A 10,299-nucleotide genomic window follows, 5' to 3' on the forward strand; every position below is an offset into this window, starting at 1 on the left:
AGCCAATCCGGGTGTGGAGGAAGCCGGAAGCGCCAGCCAATGTGGAGCTGAGAGGCGGGGGTTGGAAGGGGAGAATCAGCCAATAGGCAACGAGGGAGGCGGGACATTAAAGGCAATGCAGAATGGAGGGGAGTGATGGTCAAGAAAAAAAAAATGGTGCCCAGGTGCGAAGTGGGGGGGAAGATCAGCCAATCTCAGCAGGCGAAGGTGAGGTGAAGGAAGAATGAAAGTGCCACTGGCCAATCAGATACGGGGGCTTGAGGAGGCGGGAGAAGGGCAAGTTGAGTGACAGGCGAGGCGTCAAATCAGAATACGAATCACGTCAGGACAAGCGGACGCGGCTGAAGAAGGTGGGCCCTCCGACCAATCAGACGGAGGCTCCCCCTGAGGCGAGCAGAAGCGGATGTGTGATTGTCAGCGCCAGTAGCCAATAGGCAGCGCAGGGAAGGTGTTAAGAGAGGGCGGGCGCACTGCTGAAGGGCCTAGGGACCCGGCCAGCACCCACCTGTGAATTGTGTCATGGGCACATACACGCCCACATGCTCCACCCCTCAGTTGCACACACAGGTGCCCACTGTGACACACAGGAGAGTCGCATGCTTGTACGCTCTTACACGCACAAACACACAAACTCCCTCACACACATTCGTGTGTGTGCAGACATGCACACAGGTGTGCACACAACCCGGGCGTCTGGGGTGCACATGCACCCGCTCATCTCACTTTCCACACACTAATGCAGATGCACGCACTCACATGCACTTTCTCACATAAAACCCAGGCGTCTGGGACACACGTGCACATGCACGCACACACAGGACCCAGGCATGGCCCCCCAACACACATGGAACCCAGGTGTCTGACACCTACACAAGCACACACACAGAGGGCCCAAACATCACACACACACACACACACACACACACACAGAACCCAGCCGTCTGACACATGCACGCATGTACACAACCTAGGCGTGTCCCCCTGACACACATACACAGTGGTCCAATGCACATGTGCGCACACACAGACATATGAATGCACATACACACACACCCCCTTCCTACACCCCAGCAGCCCAAACTTCCCTGCTCAGCTCAGGTGGCCCCTCCCTGCCCCAGACACACACACAAAGCCCAGGCCTCCAGGCTGCCCCAGCCTGGCTCACATAGTGGGGGGCGAGGTCATAGTGCCACTCCATGAGGTCACAATGCACCGGCCCCGGGCTCCTTGCAGCCATGAGCTCACAGGCTCTGTGCTGGAGGGGGGGAGGGGCAGGCAGGCAACTGGGTGCCCACCCGGGGATGCTGCCAGCCATGGGTGATCAGCAGGCAGCCCAGCGGCTCCAGTGCCGGCGACAGGGGCTCCGGCACCTTGCCCACCTGGCGCTCAATGAGGCTGGCTTGCGGGTGAGGTGCTGGGGAGGGAAGGGGGGGGGAGGCATCATGCTGCACCAGGGATGGGGGTGGAAATTAGGACAATTAACCCTAATTACCCCCCCAGTCTAAGCGGCCTCCACGTAGCCCTGGGGACAAGAAGGGGCCTGCGGAAGCGGCCTCCATCCAGAGCCTGCCCCCTGAGTTGGTGAGTCATGGGGGGGCCCTATAGGGCCATATATGGGGGAGGCCTATATAGCAAGGGGGGCAGGAGGAGCCATACTTTAGCAGGGGGGGGTCATACAGTCCAGAAACCCATATATAACCCAAAGGGCTCTATATATGGGGCCCATATAGTCCATATAGGCCCCTTCTGCCCCCCGCCCCCCCACAGCTGGAGCACATCATGTCGTTCCTGCCCGTGTCGGCGGGTGGGGGGCCGGGGCGGACACCGCCAACCCCTTACGCCCAGACATGCCACACCCTGTACTGTGTGTGCGACAGTGAGGGGGCCTGGCGCCGCGCCTGCCGCCGCCTCTGTGCCCTCCCACCACTCGCCCTGCCTGGCGCTCGCCCCTGGAAGAGGGCCGCCGTGCTCAACTGTGAGTGGCTCACACAAGGCGGGGCGGGCACAAGGGGACCTCCATTGCAAGGTCCACCTGGTGTGAGGTGGCGGGGCTCACACGAGGGGAGTCCGCCAACCTCAACTGTGAGCGCCACCTCTCACAGGGGAGGAGAAGAAGCTGGCACGAGGGACTAGCGGTGTTGCATGAGGGCAGATCACCAACCTTAGCTGTGAGTTCTGCCTTACATGGGGGTGGGAGGAGCTCACACAAGGGTGGGAGGAGCTTGCACATGGGGCTGTGGGGACACACAAAGAGAGTCCATCAACTTCAGTGGCCTGACATGGGGATGGGAGGGGCTTGCACAACTGTGACCTCTGCCTGGCACAGGAGGGTGCTCAGACTTTGAATGAGAGCCTGTCCTCCCCCATGTCCAGCCTCTCACGAGAGCCACTCTACCCCCGCTCTCCCCCGCAGATACCAAGGGGCTGGTGGTGCAGCCGTTTGGGGGCCGCCAGCGAGGCCCCAGCCGCCCGCCCGCCCCAGCTCTGGCACACGGCTACCGCAAGCTGGTGCCTACACGGGAGCACGTCCTGGTGCTGGACCATGCTGGGACCCTCTTCTCCCTGCGTCATGCACTGACCCCGGCCCCTGGGCAATGGCGCCGTGCTGCTCGCTATGCTGTGCTTTGCCGGGGCACCAAGGACGTGAGTCCCCCCTCCAAATAATGCCAGGATTAGGAACCTCTAGGGAACAGTTCACAACAGACCCGCGGAGCGATGCAGCCTGCCGCAAGTACGTCTACGTGCTGGCAACCCGGGCAGGGGGCGACGGGGGGCCTGCCCCCGACTGTGTGGAGGTCTACCTGCAGGGCAGCGGGCAGCGCATCTTCAAGATGACCTTCCACCCCGCCCTGCGCTTCCGCCAGCTGCGCCTGCTGGGCCCTGAGACCGCCCGCGCCCTGCTGCTGCTCACCGGTGAGAGCCTGCAGTGCCCCCCAGATCCAGCTGCATCAGTGAGCTGTATTATACCCACCCCAGAGCCAGCCGCATCAGGGGAACCTGTTGTACCCACCCTAGAACCAGCTGAATTGTGGGCAACCAAGGGGACCCACCCCAGAGCCAGCTGCATCAGCACAGCATGTTATACCTAGCTGGTGGGGGGTGGAGGGGTGGGCCATGGAAACTGTGATACCCACACCAGAGCCAGCCACATCAGGGAACCCTGTTAAACTCTGTCCCCAGAGCCAGCCGCAACAAGGGGGAACCATGATACCCCCCCCACCCCGAGTCACCCGCATAAGGGAACATAAGGGAACCAGGGACACCCCAGAGCCATCCGCCTCAGGGAGCGCAGTACCCCCCACCTGCTCCATTAACGTGAATGGTACTGTGCCCTGCCTGCAGAGGACGGCCGTGTGTACAGCCTGAGTGTGGATGAGAGCCAGCTGGCACAGCCGCGCTCCTACACTGTGCAGTTGGCCCTGCGCAAGGTGTCGCGGGGGCACCCAGGCACCCCCATCGCCGCCATAGCTGCCGCGCCCCACAGCGCCGCCTTCCTCACTGGTACCCCCCACGCCGGGCCCTGCCCCGCAACCCACAGCCCCCACCCTGCCCCAATGTCCCTCACTCCCAACCCACAGCCCCCTGCCTCCCAGCCCTGCTGGTGCCCCTCACTCCCAATCTGCAGCCCCTGTCCCCCTACCTCCCTGGTGCCCCTCACTCCTGACCCGCAACCCCTGCCCCTCACTCCCAACCCGCAGCCCCCACTCTGCCCCCATGCCCCTCACTCCTGACCCGCAACCCCTGCCCCTCACTCCCAACCCGCAGCCCCCACTCTGCCCCCATGCCCCTCACTCCTGACCCACAGCCTCTGTTTTCCCCCGCCAGCCCTGCCAGTGCCCCTCACCCCCGACCCACAGCCCCAACTCTGCCCTGTTGCTCCTCACTCCCAACCCACACCCTCTGTCCTCCCAGGCCTGCCAGTGCCCCTCACTCCTGACCTGTAGCCCCCCACCGACACCTGTCCCTTCCCTCTCAGAGCAGGGCACTGTGTACCTGGAAGTCCATGCCCCAGGCGTGTACCGGGACCTCTTTGGCACCCTCCATGCCTATGACCCCCATGACCCCCAGATGCCCCTCGTACTGTCCCTGCCTGCCAAGGTAAGTGGGGGGCTAGCCACCCCAGGCCTGGAGGGTGGGCACTGGGCTTGTCTGGTGCCCCTGACCCCCCTGTGCCTCCCCAGGTGCTGTCCTGTGCCCTGGGCTCCAACCACCTGGGGCTGGTGGATGAATTCGGCCGCGTCTTCATGCAGGGAAGCAACCGGCACGGGCAGCTGGGCACCGGGGACAAGATTGACCGCGGGGAGCCTGCCCAGGTGAGAGCCCGCCAGGGGGCCCACCCCAGAGCCAGCCACAGCAGTGGGCCTGTTATACATTGCGGGTGGGTCTCGTTACACCCACCCCTGGTGCCCACCCCAGCACCAGCTGCATTGGGGGGATCCTGCTATACCCAGCCCAGTGCCCACCCCAGCACTAGCTGAATTAGGGGGTCCTGTAACACCCAACCTTGGTGCCCACCCCAAAGCCAGCTGCATCGGGGGTCCTGTTATACTCACCCCCAGTGCCCCGCCAGAGCAAGCCACATCAGAGAACCCTGTTGTACCCAGGACCCACCCCAGAACCAGGTGCATTGGGGACCCCCTCCCAATACCTGCAGGGCACCCTGAGACCCACCAGGTACCCTCAGATGCATCCCAACCCCAGAGACAGCACCTAATGCCCCTAAGGGAGACCCCCCCACCCCAGCCAGCTCTCTGTTCCCCCTGCAGGTGCCCAGCCTGGCCCGGCCCTTGGCCCTGTGGTGTGGCCTGAACCACTCAGTGGTACTGGCACCCAGTGGGGCAGGGGGCCGCGAGGTGCTGGGCTGTGGCTGCGGGGCCGGAGGGCGCCTGCCTGGCTGGCCCAAAGGCAGCGCCTCCTTCGTCTGCCTGCAGGTCGAGGTGAGCTTGTCCCCCTCCCACACAAGAGCTAGCCACTGTGGGGGGGGGGGCCCCAGGATACCCACCCCAGAGCCAGCTGTGGCATGTGGGGGCCCTGGGATACCCACCCCAGAACCAGCCACTGTGTGGGGGGCCCTGGGATACCCACCCCAGAGCCAGCCACTGTGCAGGGGAAACTGGGATACCCACCCCAGAGCCAGCTGTGGCATGTGGGGGCCCTGGGATACCCACCCCAAAGCCAGCTGCGGCATGGGGGGCCCCAGCATATGCACCCCAGAGCCAGCTGCAGCACAGGGCACCCAAGATACCAACCCCAGAGCCAGCTGCATTGTGGGGTCCTTTTCTACCCAGTCTCTGACAGCCCACCCTAGAGCCAGTCGCGTCCTGGCCCATGTTATACCTATCCCTGATGCCCCACGCCAGAACCAGCCACCTCTCAGGGCCCTGTTCCACCCAGCCCCCTATGCCCCACCCCAGAGCCAGCCACTGCCTCTCCCTGCAGGTACCCCCCAGCGCCAGCAGCCTGTGCTCCACCCGCGATGGCCTCTACGTGCTGTGCAGCTACGACATTGAGGAGCAGCCAGCCTTCCGTGACCTGCCGCCCGGGGCCCCTGCGGTGCCCCCTGTGCCCAGCCCGGGGGTCCCACCCGCCTGCACTGCTCTCCTGGTGCAGCTGCAGAGCTGTCCCACGCTGCCTGGGCGCGTGGCCAAGCTGCAGGAGGCCGTGGGCGCCCTGCCCTTGCCCCCCGCCCAGCGCCACTTCCTCTGCCAGGGCCTGGAGCTGGTGCAGCGCGCTGCTCAGGCCCCACCCTGCAGCTAGTGGGGGCCCCCAGGACCCCTCACCCCTGGGACCCCCACTCCTGGGACCCCCGCCAGATCATGGATAGTAATAAGGAGCAGGAATCAATAAAGGCTCCAGTGGGACCTGTGGGTTCATGGATTGCGGGGAGGCGGACCCCTAGAAATGGGGGGGTTATAACCCCCCCAATTAAAGGGGCCTGTTATACCCATCCACTGCCAGACTGCATCCCAGATCCAGTTACATCTCAGTGCTGGGCCCCCCCTGCACCCAGACCAGGGCAACCAGCGGGCAGCCCCTCCATTTACTTACCCCCCCATGCCCACCTGGCTTCATATGGGGAGGCATATCGGCAGGACAGGGTCAAAGGGCAAATAGGGGGAGTCAGATGCCTGGGTTCTTCCCCCCCACCCAGAACTGCACCCCCGCCACAACCAGAGCCCAGAGCCAGTGCTCTCCAAGTCCACCTTTATTTCCAGTTCACACCAGTAACAACCAGTTCAAAGACCCATTTGAAGGTCAGTCCCAGTTCCCTCCCCAGCTCCATCCCAGAGGCAGCTGCATCTCGGAGCCAGGTCAGGGGTCCCCGTTATACCCAGCTGCTAATACACCTTACCCCAGAGGCGGATGCATCTCAGGTCCAGAGGGGTCTTGGTTAAACCTGGCCACCGCCCAGCCCAATGGCAGCCCCACGGCAGCCTGCCCCCAGCCCAGCTCCCATTGGCTGACGACACCCCCAGGTCCCATCCCATGTGCTCACGACAGCTCCCCGCCCCACCGTGCGACGCACGAGGATGCCAGAGCCATGGGTTTTTTTCCCTTTATTCGCATACACAGAGCAGACGGGGCTGGATCCCCCGTCACACCAGGGGAGGCCGAGGAGCCGGGGGTCAGCCCTGGGGGCGTGGGAGGCACGACCGCTTGCTGAGGTTGGTGAGGACCTGGTGCTGCGGGGGCCGGAACTGCACCACAAAGCTCTCGGGGGGCAGCCAGGGGCCCCCAGTGTCCAGCTGCCCCATCAGGATGTAGCTGGCGCCTGTGAGGAGACAGGGCAGCTGAGTCTGGGGTGGAGCATCAGGTCGGGGAGAACAGGGCCTGGGTGCACCCAGCTCTGGGGAGCCAGGCTGGCTATAATGGGGCCCAGATGCACCCACTCTGTGGGGCTGGGCCGGGCTGGGTGTAATGGAGCTAGGATGTGCCCAGCTCTGGGGGGGACTCACCTTTCTTGAGCTGGGGGCACTGGCGACAGGGCACGGCCAGGCGCAGCGACGCCCCCTTGTGGGGCTGGGGCAGCGCCAAGGCTCCGGCCTGGTAGACGGTCACCACGGCGACGGTTGCTGTGACGCCCTCACCAGGGCCTCGGGTCACGGCCTTCACAGTCCCAGTGAGCACTGGGGGAGGGGACAAGCACAGGGGTGAGACCATGGTGTCCCCCCCAGACCCAGCCCCGCCGGTGCCCCTCGCTCCTGACCCGCAGCCCCCTGCCCCCCCAGCCCAGACACCTGGGTTCCTCACCGAAGTCGCTAGCACAGAAGTTACTCTGGAGGGTCCCCGTCCGCCGGCAGGTCTTGGGGCAGGCGATGGGGCCTGGTGGGAGTATATGCAGGGGTCAGTGTGGGGGGGCACCCAATCCTGGTTTGGGGTGGAGGAGGCAAGGGTTTGGGGCCCGATCCTGAGCCTAAGGATCACCTCCCGCCATAGGGGCCTGGTCCCATCTAGGGGGGCTTGCCTCGATTCTGGGGGGGGGACACAGAAGGGCCTGATCCTTACCTGTGGGGACGGTGCTGGTCAGCTGCCCCTCAGGAGACAGCGGGGGAGGGGCCGGGGCCGTGGGGGGTGGCTTGGCTTTGCCGGGGTCTTTGCCACCCTTGCCCTTGCTGGTGCCTGGCTTGGGGACGGGGGGCAGCAGAGGGGGCGCGACAGGTGAGGGGCCACGCTCAGCCAGCTCCTCGGGGTCACGAGCAGCATAGGTGGCGGCGAAGCCGTCGGCTGTGACACTCAGGTCCGAGACGAACTGGACCAGCAGCTCCCGGCCCTCCGAGATGATGGGGCTGCGGGAGGAGGAAGGGGTTAATGCAGCCCCCTGGTGCCCCTCACTCCCAACCAGCAGCCCTCGCTCTGGCACCCAAGGGCAGGTGCCCCAATCCCAGGGGGTCCAGGGCTCACACAGGGCTGGTGTCGCCGCAGAAGCGCCCCACACGCCGCGCGTCATCACTTTGCCCGCCCTGGAAGACGCTGACATAGTCGTAGCGGCAGTAGGTGTCGGCCTCCACGTCGAACTTGCCCCAGGTCAGCTCGATCACCTGCCCCGGGGCAGGTGTCAGTCTTTAGGCCCGGCCCCCAGGCCGCTAGCCCTCCCTCCTCCTCTAGGCCCTGCACCCAGGCCCTTCAGCCCTGCCCAGCCCTTTTAGCCATGCTCCCAAGCCCTCCATCCCGACCTACTCCAATAGGCTCCCAGCTGCATCGGCCCCATAAGCCACATCCCTAGCCCCACCCACTCCAATAGGCCCTGCCCACAGAGCCCCAGCCCCTCCCATATCTATAAGCCCCACCCCCAACCCCCTCCTACTTCAATCCACCCTGTCCCAAGGCTCAACCCCACCCACCCATAAGCCACACCCCTAACCCCACCCATTCCTATAGGCCCTGCCCCTAAGCTCCCAGTCCTGCCCACACCAGTAAGCCCTGCCACCAACCACCCTGGCCCCGCCTCCTCCCCTAGGCCCCTCCCCCAGAGCCCTGAGTTGTGTCTACCCTATAAACCACACCTCCAAACTGCCTAGCCTCGCCTACTCGATAGATCCCACCCCAGGTCTGCCAACCACTGTAGACCCCTTCCCCAAACCCCCTACCACCTCTATATGTCCCACTTTCAACACCCCCTAGCTCCTGGCCCCACCCATGCCTATAAGCCCCTCCCTCAAACCCCCTAGCTCCGCCTACTCCAACAGGCCCTGTCCCACTCACCCTCCTCCCCAAAGCCCAGGGGTGGGCAATTATTTTGGGTGGAGGGCCATTTACTGAGTTTTGGCAAGCCATCAAGGGCTGCATGACAGGCAGCCAGGAGCAGATATATATTAATTTTCTACATTTTTTTAGGGGACTTGGGGGCCAGATAGAATGGGCTGGCGGGCCATATTTTGCCTACCCCTACCATAACCCTACCTCCACAAGCCCTGCTCCCAATCTCCTAGCCCTGCTCACTCAAATAGGCCCCACCCCTAGACTTTCCATTCCCACCTAGCCTGATGGGTCCTGCCCTGCCCCACCCACAGCAATAAGCCCCGCCCCTGCCCTGCCCACCTTGCCTAGGGGGGCAATGATGTGCCAGGAGCAGCTGATGCCAGCCGGGTAGTCACTCTCGGGCCAGTTCGGGGTCTTGATGGTGCCCTGGGGCTTCTCCAGGCGCCCCCCGCAGAACTGCTGGTCTGGGGGACATGGGGGGGGGGTCAGAGTATGCGACAACTGCCCCTCGTAAACCCTCACCCACCCTCGTGCATGGGGGTCCAGTGCCAGGCTCCTCATGTGATGGCAAGCATGCCAGCACCCCTCCCAAGCACGCACACCGGCCTGGGCATGAGAATATGAGAACCCCCCCGAGGTCCATATATCTATGTGCAGATCCCCTAGAGCCACGTGCAAGCTCCTTAGATTCGCGTGTATACACCCAGCTGCACGTGCGCCCACCTGCGATCCATGTTCAAACACCCCCAGATCCACATGAGAGGATTCCCCAGATCCATATTCAAACCCCCAGATCCATGTACAAACAAACCCAGATGCCTGTGTAAATCCCAGGCCCACATGCCCACACCCCCAATTCACATGCAAACTCCCTGATCCACGTGCAACCCCCCCCACACCCACATGCAAGCCCATAGCTCCATGTGAAAAGAGCCCTGATCCATGTGCAAAACACCCCAGTACCACATGCAAACTTCCAAATACCCATGCCAATTCCCATATCCCCGTGCAAACACCACTGATGAACATGCAAACCCCCAGACTCACGTGAAAGCCCCCTGGATCCACATGCAAATACCCCAATCCACATGCAAACCCCCAACTCACCCAGGGCCACATGCAAACACCCAGACTCAGTCAGATTCACAGGCAAACAACCCCAGATCCTTGTGAAAACCCTCCGAGCTACATGCAAATGCCCCAGACCCATGTGGAAATGCCCCCAATCCATGTGCAAACCACCCCAGCTCCACATGAAAGTCCCAGACCCATGTGCAAACCACCCACACGCCAGGCACGGAGCCCCTCTACAATCTCTCCAGCTGCACGTGCCACCAAGTCAGGTCCACATGCAAACGCCCAGCTCCCCGTGCAACACCTGCTGTGCGCACACAGCGCCCACCCCATGGGCTGGTGGGGGCGGCTGTGGCGAGCGGCGCCCGGCAGGCGGGCGCGGGACCCAGGGGACTGTGCCAGGCTCGTCACAGGCTGCAATTAGCCCAGGCTCCGCGGTCAGGTTAATTACAGGCCACACGTGGATGCGGGGGGAGCAGAGCAAGGTGGGGAGCGGGAAGTGGGGAGGGAAGGAGAGGCCCTGTG

At 63.7% G+C, this 10,299-nt stretch overlaps 2 protein-coding genes across 2 annotated transcripts in view; one reads left to right on the forward strand and one right to left on the reverse strand.

Moving 5' to 3' along the window:
- Window positions 1-1,313: 1,313 nt before the first annotated feature.
- Window positions 1,314-6,228, forward strand: FBXO24 (F-box protein 24). The gene is made up of 11 exons (XM_006029595.2): window positions 1,314-1,406; window positions 1,501-1,581; window positions 1,768-1,975; window positions 2,414-2,643; window positions 2,694-2,913; window positions 3,343-3,501; window positions 3,977-4,098; window positions 4,182-4,313; window positions 4,767-4,937; window positions 5,440-5,730; window positions 6,175-6,228. The coding sequence occupies exons 1-11, from the start codon at window positions 1,314-1,316 to the stop codon at window positions 6,226-6,228; spliced, it is 1,761 nt and encodes a 586-aa protein (XP_006029657.2).
- Window positions 6,229-6,545: 317 nt separating this feature from the next.
- PCOLCE (procollagen C-endopeptidase enhancer) overlaps window positions 6,546-10,299 on the reverse strand; it is a gene marked incomplete at its 5' end in the record, with an annotated part of 5,634 nt that continues 1,880 nt past the window's right edge. Inside the window, 6 exons of the mRNA XM_025211089.1 lie at window positions 6,546-6,772; window positions 6,957-7,127; window positions 7,252-7,323; window positions 7,507-7,787; window positions 7,903-8,039; window positions 9,040-9,164. Of these exons, the coding sequence (XP_025066874.1) occupies window positions 6,627-6,772; window positions 6,957-7,127; window positions 7,252-7,323; window positions 7,507-7,787; window positions 7,903-8,039; window positions 9,040-9,164 (932 nt within the window). The remainder of the gene's footprint in view (window positions 6,773-6,956; window positions 7,128-7,251; window positions 7,324-7,506; window positions 7,788-7,902; window positions 8,040-9,039; window positions 9,165-10,299) is intronic.

This window comes from Alligator sinensis, unplaced genomic scaffold (assembly GCF_000455745.1).
Source record: "Alligator sinensis unplaced genomic scaffold, ASM45574v1 scaffold553_1, whole genome shotgun sequence".
Classification (NCBI taxonomy): domain Eukaryota; kingdom Metazoa; phylum Chordata; order Crocodylia; family Alligatoridae; genus Alligator; species Alligator sinensis.